The sequence below is a fragment of the Scophthalmus maximus genome, chromosome 4, assembly GCF_022379125.1.
Source record: "Scophthalmus maximus strain ysfricsl-2021 chromosome 4, ASM2237912v1, whole genome shotgun sequence".
NCBI lineage: Eukaryota > Metazoa > Chordata > Actinopteri > Pleuronectiformes > Scophthalmidae > Scophthalmus > Scophthalmus maximus.
The window spans coordinates 28,991,626-29,003,953 of record NC_061518.1 but is presented as its reverse complement, the minus strand read 5'-3'; the positions used below and the strand labels follow the sequence as shown (position 1 = coordinate 29,003,953).

The 12,328-nt window shown below is 46.5% G+C and overlaps 2 protein-coding genes across 4 annotated transcripts; one reads left to right on the top strand and one right to left on the bottom strand.

Annotated features, from left to right (window-relative positions):
• Positions 1–107: 107 nt before the first annotated feature.
• LOC118302095 lies at positions 108–8,131 on the bottom strand. Of its 3 annotated transcripts, none has more exons than XR_004790460.1 (3): positions 7,995–8,131; positions 7,092–7,147; positions 108–916 (listed from the first exon to the last, which is right to left on the bottom strand). XR_004790460.1 is itself a non-coding variant. In XM_047331669.1 (3 exons), the coding sequence occupies exon 3, from the start codon at positions 2,994–2,996 to the stop codon at positions 2,364–2,366; it is 633 nt and encodes a 210-aa protein (XP_047187625.1). In that variant the 5' UTR covers positions 2,997–3,261; positions 7,092–7,147; positions 7,995–8,131; the 3' UTR covers positions 927–2,363. The 3 variants fall into 3 exon arrangements, 2 of the variants coding, with proteins under 2 accessions (XP_047187625.1, XP_047187624.1); XM_047331669.1 differs by lacking the exon at positions 108–916 and adding an exon at positions 927–3,261; XM_047331668.1 differs by lacking the exons at positions 108–916; positions 7,092–7,147; positions 7,995–8,131 and adding exons at positions 927–3,261; positions 3,359–5,825.
• pdcd7 (programmed cell death 7) lies at positions 8,045–11,225 on the top strand. Its single transcript, XM_035627953.2, has 5 exons — positions 8,045–9,053; positions 9,284–9,422; positions 9,535–9,765; positions 9,859–9,946; positions 10,728–11,225. The coding sequence occupies exons 1-5, from the start codon at positions 8,106–8,108 to the stop codon at positions 10,864–10,866; spliced, it is 1,545 nt and encodes a 514-aa protein (XP_035483846.2). The 5' UTR covers positions 8,045–8,105; the 3' UTR covers positions 10,867–11,225.
• The last annotated feature ends 1,103 nt before the right edge of the window (positions 11,226–12,328 follow it).

Genomic DNA, 12,328 nt, shown 5'->3' with positions numbered 1-12,328 from the left:
AGACCCCGACCGAAATGTTTTCCAGTGGCCACTCGTGGTACTGCAGTATAAAAACATCCCCCGGTTATAAACATAGTCCTTTATATCGTATATCTTTAGTCATGAAGTTTTAATATTTGTAAAACGTTTACAAATCTCAGAAAAAAAAGAGTCATCAGCACATATATTATCTGATATGCTGCAATATATATATGGTACATGATGAATGAAGTCCTGATGGTTCAGGTGACCATAGGAGGAGACAGTGTTGCACTGTAGTGGAGAGAAGTCTTGTAATCGCTGAATGCTCCCGGAGACGAACATGGAATAAAATCTTATAATATCCCTGAACATAGCGTCCATGATGTCAGCAGCTCATGGCTCAGCTCAGCCCTGACTGCAGGAGACCCAGATGAATTCTGGGAGCTCATTTCATTTGCTCTGACAGACTCGGTGTGGATCCCTGATATTTTTTTACATTTCTCCCCCAAAAACGACAACACTGGTTCACAGACATTGTGGAGTCATCATCACAGACACCACAGACATCTCTCTGCTCGAGGCTGTTGCTCAACAGACGTCACATGACTTGTTGCTCTCACTGGTTGTAGCGTTATCCAATTGCGTCCTGAGGTATTTTGCTCTGGGTCTGTTGGTAACACGTCTGGGAATCAAAAATGAACTTATACACATTTGAGTATTAGTCTGGCTACAAAGACCAAACTGAACCGCTCTCTCGAGAAGACCAAGATGTCAGCACAAGGCAAAGATCATATTCTTTACATTATGATAAACCATCTCAGTGATTCATCCAAAGATATTCTACTGGAACTATATAACAAAGTTTGGGAGAGTGGGAAACTGCCTCAAAGCTGCAAGGAGGCTGTTGTAGTTCCAATACGCAAACCAGGAAAAGATTCGCCTTAACGTCCAACATCTGCAAAATAATGGAGAGAATGGTAAATGAGCTGTTAACATATCATATAGAAAATAAAGGACATATATATCCAAATACCAGATTGGCTTCAGGAGAGGAAGAAATACCATGGATCCAGCTTTATGTTTAGAACATGAAATTAGAAACGCTTGATATAGAGAAGGCATATGATTTGATGTGGGGAGAGGGATTATTAATCAGACTGTGTAAATTAGGTTTCAAAAGTCAAATATATAAGCGGATTAAAGACTTTTTACAAGGAACATCAATAACAGTCAGAATAGGAATGAACTTTTCAGGAAAATGTATTGTGTATAATGGAACACCTCAAAGAAGCATAGTAAGCCCTTTATTGAGTTCCATCATGATAAACGATGTTTTTATGGAAATAAGGAATGGGGTGAGGTTTTCTCTTTCTGCGGATGATGTGGCAATTTGGAAGAAATGTGGATTTTGTTGTCAAGAAACTGCAGCGGCCATTATAAAAGTAGAAGAATGGTCATGGGGGTTTCGATTCTCTGTTGATAAGACAAAGACAATGTTTCTTCTCAAATAAAAGAATATTAAGTAGAACTCAAATGATATAATCAAGAATTGGAGAGAGAGTAAATAAATGTGATGAGTTGTGTAGTTGGAAACAAATGGGGGGCAGACAACAACAGCGGCTGTACAGGTGAAATGTGACGAGGACAGCTTTCATCTTTATAGATATATCATACCATAAAAAAGACAAACTAATGTAATTGAGAAGATATACGTTTTTTTGTTTGTTGTTTTTAAATATATAGCAACTGATCCACACTGCACACCAGTTGGTGGCGGTAATGCACCAATGTGTTGTTTGCCAATCGCCAAAAAACTCAAGAAGAAGAAGAAGAAGAAGACTTTTTTTTACTTTTAACGCAACTTTATTTATACAAAGTATTCAAAACAAATCCTTAAATAAAAAACTCAATATTGCTGAACCTTTAGCTAAATATTGCTAAAGGTTCAGCACGAGAGAGCCGTCGTCCCCCAGTGAGCACAGGACCTGCCTGATGCCCCAAACAACCCTGAAACCATCTATATTGTAGGTGAGTCTGAAAAAAGAGTGCTCGATCCTCAGTCTGGCATCTACCAAACCCCTCAGACACAGGACTGCATCGGTCCAGCCTGCTCCCAACCTCATGTTCTTCCTACGCTTCCATATCACTAGTTTGGCATTAGCAAAAATGAAATTTATCAAAACCTGGGTTTTCCTCTTCTTTGGTGAATAGTTGGGACCAAAAACAAAGAGGGGAAAAGAAAAAAACTCTCCTAGACCCTCCACCCACTCCTTCACAAGCCTGAACAGAGCAGCCAATCGAGGACAAGACACCACCAGATGTTCTACGGTCTCAGAAACTGAACAGAAAGGACAGCCCTCCCCAGTGCTCGGGTCCAGGGCGAGCTCGGTATCTGTTTGTGGCTAATCCTCCATGTATAATCCTCCACTGGATGTCAGCCATCCTCTTCTCAACAGGAGGCTTATACAGGACCCGTCAGCTACCTTTGGGGAAACGTCTGAGCCAAAAACCTCAGTCCACCTCAACTCTCTGACTCCTGCAAGTGACCGATGGTTCAGGACCTTCACGCAGCTGGAGTAGAGCTGCTTCCCTCCACAGGAGCCGAATGTTCCCAGTGCTGGCGTCTTCATTGAAAGCAGCAGGCCACTCCGCTCGCTCCACCCCTCCACAGTCGGACTCACACTCAGGGAGGGGAAAACATAGTTGTGGCCTTCAGTCCACTGGTCTGCCAGACTTCGACTCTGAGTGTGAGCCCGGAGAGGAGCCGATAGGGACTGTAGCACCTCCTCCACCAGGTTCTGCAACACTCTGGTTGACCTGATTCCCGAGATTTCAGCCAACCGCTCCACTGACGCAGTCATGAGGTGGCCCAGCTTCACTACGCAGGCCTCCACAAACCTACCTCTCAGGGTGGCTGAAGAGAAACCAGTCCTGGCAGACAGGAAACAGTTGGAAAATAATGGTTCCTCAAACAGCCACATACCAGGTTCAGGGTCAGGAGGCCGAGTGAAACTGAGAGTCCTCCAGGCATCCATCACCGAGCAGTAAAATGGAGTGAGACCAGACAAGTCAAAGTCAGATGATCTTAACAGGAACAGCTACTTATCGAGGCCGAGCTGCCCGGCCTTCCAGAGCAGCAGCCGGGCCACAGTCGACCAGCAGAGGGAGACGTTGTACAGCAGCCGCTGAGCTGCGACACCCGCAGCACCCGCAACCAGTGACGCCCCCGACCAGAAAAAGTCCACGATCAGCCGCTGCAGTTGCTCCAATAGGCCCGGTGGTGGAGGTAGCACTTGCAGTCTGTGCCACAGAGACGAGGCAACCAGGTTATTGACAATCAGAGCTCTTCCCCTGTAGGACAACTAGGGTAGCAACCATTTCCATTTAGACAACTTACCTTGCACCTTTCCCAGCACTCCCTCCCAGTTCTGCCTTTCTGTGTCCTCACTCCCTAAAAAAACTCCCAGGACCTTTAAACCTTTGTTTCCCCAGGTAAGATTCCCAGGAAGACTCGGAGTGTTTTCCCTGTTCCACTGGCCAGTCAAAACCGCCTCACTCTTTCCCCAGTTAACTTTAGCTGAGGAAGCTTTCTCATAAAGTGCTAAGCTGCCCTCTAGCTCCTGAATGTCCCCCTGACCCTGGACAAAGACATTTATGTCATCAGCATAAGCTGATACAATCACAGGGGGGCTGTGGGACAGTTCAGGCAGGCGGAGACCCCTCAGTCTGTTTCTAAGCCTAAACAGAAGAGGCTTGATGGCCATACTGTAGAGCTGGCCTGAGATGGGGCAGCCCTGTCTGATCCCTCTCTTTACCAGTATCGGACAGTTCAGCCCTCCCCCACCTTCACAACACAACATGCATCACTGTACATTAGGTTCACCCATGATAGAAAGTGCTCCCCGACACCAAACGCCTTCAGTGTGGCAAACAAAAAGGAATGATCTACACGATCCAACGCTTTTTCCTGGTCAATAGAAATTATTCCAACATTCACTTTGTACAAATTACACACATCAAAAATGTCTCTCATTAAAAATACATTATCCAGCATGGACCTGTCAGGGACACAGTATGACTGATCAGCACCAACCAACCGTTCAATAAATACTTTGTCTATTTGCTAAAACCTTTGATAAAATTTTATAATCTGTACATAGAAGAGCTACTGGTCTCCAGTTCTTTTGTAGAGTCAGATCTCCCTTCTTGGGCAGCAGGGAGATCACAGAACGCCTGCAAGAGGCAGGAAGAGTTCCTGTGTTAAAAGACTCTTTAAAAACGTCCAGTAGGTCGTTGCCCAGTATGTTCCAAATTTTTTTGAAAAATCAGCAGGTAATCCGTCCATGCCTGGAATTTTGCCAGAGGCCATCCGAGACACGGCAGCAGTTAGTTACTCCAGGGAGAGGTCCGAGCTCAAGGCCTCACGCTCCCCAAGACTCAGCTGTGGAAGATCTTGCAGAAGCTCTGCAGCAGCATCCACATCACAGTCATCTGCCTTGAACAGGTCAGTATAGAACGACACTGCATGCTTCCTCATCACGGCCGGTTCAGAGGTCAAACTTCCGTCAGGCAGTCCGAGACACACCATGTGCTTCCTCTGGGCCACTGATCGTTCCAAATTAAAAAAGAAAGTAGTTGGGGCATCAATGTCTCTGAGAGAGGTAAAACGGCCTCGGACTAAAGCTCCTTTAGCTCTCTCCTGTAGAAACCAGTTTAGTTGCTGCTTTTTTGAGCGTAATAAGTCATTTCTTGGCCCAGACACACTCTCCAGGTCTATGATCTCAGCCTCTAACTTCTCCAAAGATCTCCTGACATTTGCACTGGAGAAAGAGGTGTACTGCTGGCAGAACACCCTGATCTGACCCTTTCCTACCTCCCACCACTGAGTGAGGGAGGGGAAATCCTCTTTGCTGGATCTCCAGTTCGCCCAAAATAATTTAAAATTCTCTCAGAATTTGAAATCATGTAAAAGCTTAACGTTAAAGTGCCAAAAAGATCTTGATTTTTGAGTGGACGATAAAACTATTTCTGTTAAAAGTAAATGATGGTCTGTAAAACCAACAGGGAGTATTTGACATTTTGTAATACGTGTGTTAAAGGAAGCAGAAATGTAAAATTGATCTAATCTGGCAGCACTAACTCCGCCATCTAATATTTTTACCCATGAGTATTGTCTTGCTAAAAGATTCTTCATTCTCCACACATCAACCAGGTCAGCTTCTTTTACCAGATTAGAAAGAAAAGAGGATGACGGAGGATGGGGCTCCTGTCCTGTCCTGTCTAAAGTGGCAGTGCAACAGTTCCAATCCCCCCCAAGTACAACACACTACCCCTGATCAATACTATTAAAAACGTGCTTTAAGGATTGAAAAAGGGCCAAACGCTCAGGACCGTTGTTTTGAGCATAAATATAAATAAAAATAAAAATAAACTCCTGTATCTCTGCCTTCACCAGGAGAGCCCTTTTTGCCATGATCTCTGTGCTGGATATGATCTTTGCATTTATATTTTTGGAAAATAAGATGGCGACTCCAGCACTAAGGCTAGAGCCATGGCTGAGCACCCGTGGCCCCTCCCATCATAAACCCCAATCTGTCTCATTCAGGCTGTCACTATGTGTTTCCTGCAAAAAGATAACATGTGCTCTTTTCTGTCCACAGATCTCGGACACCAAAGCTCTTTTCTGAGCACTTCTACCCCTGTTTATATTTAAAGACAACACCTGTAAGTTCTGCATAAAAATAGAAAGGGGAGAGATCAGGAAAAAGATGGACAGAGAAAAACAGAGATGAAGTGCCTCCATCTCAATCACCTGACTCCTGCTCAGCTCTGCCTGCTGCCCAGCACCACACTGCAGCCTCCCCTGTTCCATCTCAGCTGCCTCCCCCTGCACTGACCCCCCCATCTCACCTGTCTGTCCCCCCACCTCACCAGTTTGTCCCTGCACTGACCCCCCCACCTCACCAGTCTGTCTCCCCACCTCACCTGTCTGTCCCCCCACCTCACCAGTCTGTCCCCCCACCTCACCGCCTGTCCCCCCACCTCACCTGTCTGTCCCCACCTCACCAGTCTGTCCCCCCACCTCACCAGTCTGTCCCCCCACCTCACCGCCTGTCCCCCCACCTCACCTGTCTGTCCCCACCTCACCAGTCTGTCCCCCCACCTCACCTGTCTGTCCCCCCACCTCAACAGTCTGTCCCCCACGTCACCTGTCTGTCCCCCCACCTCACCTATCTGTCTCCCCACCTCACCAGTTTGTCCCCCCACCTCACCTGTCTGTCCCCTCTCAGCTCTTCCTGCCTCACCCTAGTCCTTCTCCGCAGCCACCGCCTCAGCCTCCGCCTGCAAAGTTCCCCCTCTCTCTCTCTCGGACCCTGCGGCATCGGACGCACCGGCAGCGGATCCCCCGGTCGAGGCCCCGCCCCCCTCTCCCCCGTCAGCCCTGTATCTGTGCGGACATGCGACCCTCTTATGCCCCATATCTCCACAATCAAAGCACCTCATGTACACCATGTAGAACCCCTCCTCGTGTTTCACACGGAAGGAAACCTCCAGTGTGTGAGTGGGCGAGTCCAGGAACATGAATACTTGTCTCCGCAGAGACTGGACGTGTTTCAGCTTCTCGCTCTTACATCCCAGACCGACCGAGCGGAAACCTCGACACTGCCAGCGGGGAAACCTGAATGAACTCCTCGTCCAAAGTCAGGCCGTTCTCAATGACCTGTGTCACAAGGTTCTTATACTTGAAAAAAACGACCACAGCTTCATTCGAGAGGCATACGAGATGTTCCCGTGTCCTGCCTGCTCTCCCACGGCGAGTAGCACCTGCTCCACTGTGGCCTCACCCCGGGCCTCAGGGACAAGGGAGGACACGGAACAAACTATACAACAAACAACACGAAACCAACACAACTAACACCAAACTAACACACGATCATACAATTAATACACAGTTAGAAAAAATAGAAAAAGTACGAAAAAATCTTCCCTCGCTCTTCACCACCAAACTCCCACACACCGGAAGAAGAAGAAGAAGACGGAGCAGCAAAGGAAGGAAAAGAGGGGAAAGGGGAGAATGAGAAGTTTTGGATGGGAAGTTAAAAGGAATTAAGATTTCAGGCCAATAGTACCGTTGTCAGTTATTCCACCTTGGATACTCCCAGATGCCACCGTGGATTCAACACTTCTAGAAAAGAACAGACACAAGATGAACTGGATCAGCGTACAGAAACGAATAGATAGTTATTATGGTTATGTACAGGTTTACACAGACGCATCAAAAAAAGCTCTGATTGCATACCAGCAACAGCAGTAACAGTACCAGAGTTCAATGTCACAAGCAGGAAGAGAATCAGTGATGGATTATCAATATACACCGGGGAGATGTTGGCAATTCTATTAGCAGCACAATGGGTTGAAGAAATAAGACCACTGAAGACAATAATTTCTTCAGACTCAAGCTCATCATGACTAAATATTAGTAGCAGCCGCACAGACAGTAGGAAGACATTTTAATAGAAATACAACAAATGCTTTCTTTGGGTGTAATAGGAAATGAAATAGCACACAGGGGAATGATAAAACAGAAATTGAGAAGCCTTTGGCAAAAACAGTGGGAGAAGGAAAGGAAAGGGAGATGGTATTACGGAGTGCAAATGAAAGTGGGAGAGATGAAAAGTACAAGAAGAAGTAGAAAAAGGAGACAATCATAACAAGACTTGGATTTGGACATACTTAATATTACACTATTTAAAATAGGAAAACATAACCCAGGAAACTGTGACCAGAGTGGACAAGAGGAAACAATAGAAAATGTCATAGTATACTGTCAAAAATATGGGACAGAGAGAACACGACTCATTCAGAACCTCAGAAAGATCAAGAGGAACCTAAATATTGTGGACATTTTACAGCAAAATTCGTGTTTTAGTCATTTAATACCTTAGGGGAATAAAGGTGTAAGGGAGAATATAATAATATTGTAGGTTTTTGTTTAGTTTTTAGTTTTTTTTATCCTGATCCACACTCCTTACCGGTAGGTGGCGGTAATGCGCCAATTCGTTGTTTACCAACCGCCATAAAACAATAAAAGAAGGCGAAGCGGAAGCGGAAGCAGAAGAGTGTTGTCCGTGTGTTGTTCGGACATGGACTACTCGTATCAGCACCGGGCTCCGTCACAAACCCACGGTTTGTACACTAGCGGCTTCGTGGAGACCCCGTACCCCGACAACAGGCCGCCGACACAGTGGGCTCCCTCGCAGCCGGACCACGCTACTCCTCGGTGGACTACTACTTCACCGGCATACGCTGGCCCCAATGTGCCCGGACCGACTACCGGAGCCGGGGGCTTCGGAGGACATACATTGGCACTTCCGTATGGATTCGATCCCTCCATCCCACCGCCCACCTTCGGCTGTCCTCCGCCGAGACACTTCCTGAACACATTCGGCGGCCCCCCGCAGCCGCTGTCCGACTCCGGTCACCACCGGCAGCAGGAATACGATGATTTCCGGGAGGCGGGTGTGTTCGGCGACCGGCTGCTTCCTCCTCCTCCTCCTCCCCGGTGTCAGGACCACGACCCGAGGCCGGGGGCATCACCGGCACGCCCCGAGGACGAAGCCGCCTTCCGGAGGCAGCAGGACGCACAGTGGCTCCGTCTCTTCCTACAGCGCCGGGTCAAGGTGTCCAAGGGCCCGCAGAGCCCGCAGCACCAGCGGCCGCGGCGCGTCGGGCTCCCGGGACTCAGAGAGGCTCTGTACGGTGCCGCGCAGCTCGTGTCCGCGCTGGAACAATCCTGTCGCACTCTGACAGACAACGTGGAGAACGACTGCCTGTGGACACGCGACTATCTGACCGTCCTGAGCATCAAGAGCGAGCTCCAGGACAAAGTGCAGCGCCTCCGCGACGGACACGGTCTAAAGACGCTGCGGGAGCAGGTGAGTCGCGTCGGGAGGAGGAGGAGCCGGAGGCGGAGGACCGGCGACCTGCTGCGGCAGGAGGAGACGCACAGGCGGGAGGTCGCCTCCGAGAAAGAGGCGGCCATCGACGCCTGGAGGATGAAGCAGATCCGTGACGTCGAGGAGAGGAAGAAGGTGAGAGGCCACGTGATGACAAAGATATGGTGACCTGATGCTATGATGTAATCTCTCACAACATCCAACACAGTGCTCAGGTCATCTAACAGACCACGAGGCCTGAACTCTGGGATCCTCTTTGACCATCCGGTTGTCGTCGTTGTAAAGAATATAAAGTGTGTAGTGTAATATGTGATGCTGCGTCGTCACGGCGATGACCAAGCCTCCGCGTGTGTCTTGTGTCCCAGGAGCAGGAACTGAAGCTGGCCGCGGACCTGGTCCTCTCCGAGGTGAGGAAGAAACAGGCCGACCTGAAGCGGATGCAGGACGTCCTGCGATCGCTGGAGAAACTGCGCGGGCTGAGGAAAGAGGCGGCAGCCAGGAAAGGTAGAGTGAACTCCTCCAGGACCTGCAGCCCTCTGGAAGGGCGATGAACAATCTGACTTCCTTTCACTTCACACAGCAGCCGTTGTCGTGACTTTTGTCGTGTGTGTTTCAGGTATCAACACCGAGCGGGAGTGCGACGAGGCGTTCAGCGACGGACTGGCGCGGCTGAGGGGTGTGATGAAGAGGAGGACGGGGGTCTACTCTGCGGAGGAGAATGCCCTGATGGTGATGCTGGAAGGGGAGCAGGAGGAGGAGAGGAGGAGAGAGCAGGAGAGGCGGGCGAAGAAGGAGAAGGACGCGCAGTCAAAGAGGAAGCTCCGAGTGGACGCCATGCTGTTCGGAGGTAGCGGGTTCACAACCGCACGAGTCGCATAATGTGTACGTGTATGATTGTTGCATTGTCGGTAATGATCATTTTTTCTGATTTGTTTCCCAGATGATGGTCCTGTCCATTCTGTCCTGCAGCCGTTCAGAGAACATTACACCCAGGCTCAACGCTCACTGCACACGTTAATACAAGTCAGGTGAGGCACAACAAGTCAACTATATACTGTATGTATGTATATATATATGTGTATATATATATATATATGTGTGTATATATATATATGTGTATATGTATATATATTTATATATATATATATGTGTATATATGTGTATATGTATGTATGTTTTGGTTTTTTTTCCTTTGTGTATGTGTGTTCAGAGGAGGTTTTTTGAATAAAGTAAAATGAAGAACGGGCAAATATTTGTGTTATTCACGCGTGAGACGCAAATAAGCACAAATGTTCCAGCGACCAAACCTGCGCGTGTAACGCGGCAGGAATCAAATCAACGGTCGTGACAGAAGTGAACATTATGGGGGAGTTTTTTCGCCGGGCTGTGAGGGCTTTTCTTTTTCTGGTTACCTTCTTTTCCCATATTTTTAGGAGTTAGATTTCACTTGGTAGTTGGGATGACATCCATCTTATGTGAAGGCAGTTTGCTGAAGCCTGAAATGATCCGACACTAAAGTCTCATCTTAGAGTTTAATTTAAACAGAAAACTGACTAAATATGACTAAGACTAATATGGACCTTTTTAATCTCTGGATGAAGACAAGTTGAAAGCTATACTACAGTCATCCCTTTTGTATTGAGCCTACAGTATTGAAGGGTATAGAAGACAAAGGAAAGGTAAAAGGTAAAATGTTCTGTTACCACCTTGTCCTGGAGGGGGAGGGGGGGTGACAAATCTTTGATATGGTTGGTGGGGTGAAATGAACGTAGATGAACGTGTCTGGACTGCGGCGTGCTTGTCTTTCAGGAGAGGGTGGGACATGTTCACGGTCGCAGCAGATCACCCCGATGGCTCTCGGGTTCCTCAGAGCTGGATTCTCCCAGAGCCTCCGTCGGACCAGGACTGGGCCTCTGCCCTGCACTCCGTCGACGCTGAGACCCACTGAAAAACAAAACTCTCGGCTGTCCATCAAAATGTGTGGATAACTCCGTGGAGCTGATCGATAGTCGGATCATGAGGGTTGATGCTGTGGTTTTCCTCAGATGACATCACCAACATAAAAAACTTAACCCTCATCGTGCGAACTTCCCGCATTCACCGTTTTTTCCCCGTTTTTTGAGATTTCTTTCGGGTACGAACAGAATTGACAGAGTTGTCCCGACCTGTCGTAGGAGTCGCGTAAGATCATCTGCTGTTAAACAAATAAAGTTTTTCTACTCTCAGGTTGTTTTTTCGTCACTGTGAAGCAATTATTAAGTATATGAATGAAATAAAATGTATATAAAAAATATAGATTTCACCTCATGTTTACATTGTTCTGTTTATTTCTACAATTTGAATTATAATATAAATTGATTGTCACGAAACTTTTCAGGTCATTTCTTAAAATTTCACCCCAATTGTGACATCTGTCAACCTGCGGACAAGCAGGATTCGGTTCTTACAACAAGCGCACTCAATCTCCGACCTCGTAAACGTCTTCTCTTTTACACTGCTTTCATGAATTAACTCTTCCTGACATGAGGCGGGAAGCGAAACCTTATATGATGTTTTGGGGCCATTGATTATGCTAATCTGCATGCTCACTCAAATACACAGGTGACATTCCTGTAGTTTACACATTCTGAAGATAGAAGCATTTGATGTAGGAGGAGATTTAGGATTTGAATACAAACATGTTCTTGCTTGACGTCCATTGTTCATGTGACAACATCTAATTGTGTAAATGGTCTAGTGATCAACTACCTGATCAAATGTAGATTGAGTTGAGACCAATTAACAGTTCAATTCAATTCTATTCAATTTTCTTTGTAAAGCGCCAAATCACAACATACCTTATCTGAAGGCACTTTACATAGTGAGGTGGAGCCTCATAATATTACAGAGAAACACAACGGTTCCTACATTGAGGACCTCTGAGACTGGAGGAGAAAAGAAACTCCCTTTTAACAGCAAGAAAACTCTTAACAGAACCAGAACATTTGCTGAGAGCGGTTGGTGAGAGGAGAGAGAGACTTTTATTGATTTTTGAGAACAACTTTTATTAAAAAATTCACCAGAAAAACCAGGGTCGTTTTTACAAATGCACTTATAAAGAAAACTAAAAAAATCAAAGAATGCAAGAGCAGTTGCTTTAAGCTCTATCAGACTAATTCTTATGATTACAAAAAAAATACTGACACAGATGCACTGACGTTGTTAATAACAATAATAATGATAAAAATGTAATGCTAATAATGATTAACAGAATAATAATAATAATGGAAGTTTTGGATCCTGAGAGAAATCACATGTAAATGTAAATACATGGGGGCAGAGAAAGATATTTTTTTTTTTCAAAATACCTTCATTTCTACTTCTGTTCACACAAGGTTCATCATTATCACTCATTACAACATAAATGATAA

Excerpts from the sequence above, each read along its gene's own strand:
- LOC118302095 (XM_047331669.1), bottom strand. The coding sequence starts at position 2,996 with ATGGATGCCTGGAGGACTCTCAGTTTCACTCGGCCTCCTGACCCTGAA.
- pdcd7 (XM_035627953.2), top strand. The coding sequence starts at position 8,106 with ATGGACTACTCGTATCAGCACCGGGCTCCGTCACAAACCCACGGTTTG. Across the intron at positions 9,766-9,858 it reads GGACGCCATGCTGTTCGGAG|ATGATGGTCCTGTCCATTCT; the intron begins GTAGCGGGTTCA and ends TTTGTTTCCCAG. Across the intron at positions 9,947-10,727 it reads CACACGTTAATACAAGTCAG|GAGAGGGTGGGACATGTTCA; the intron begins GTGAGGCACAAC and ends CTTGTCTTTCAG.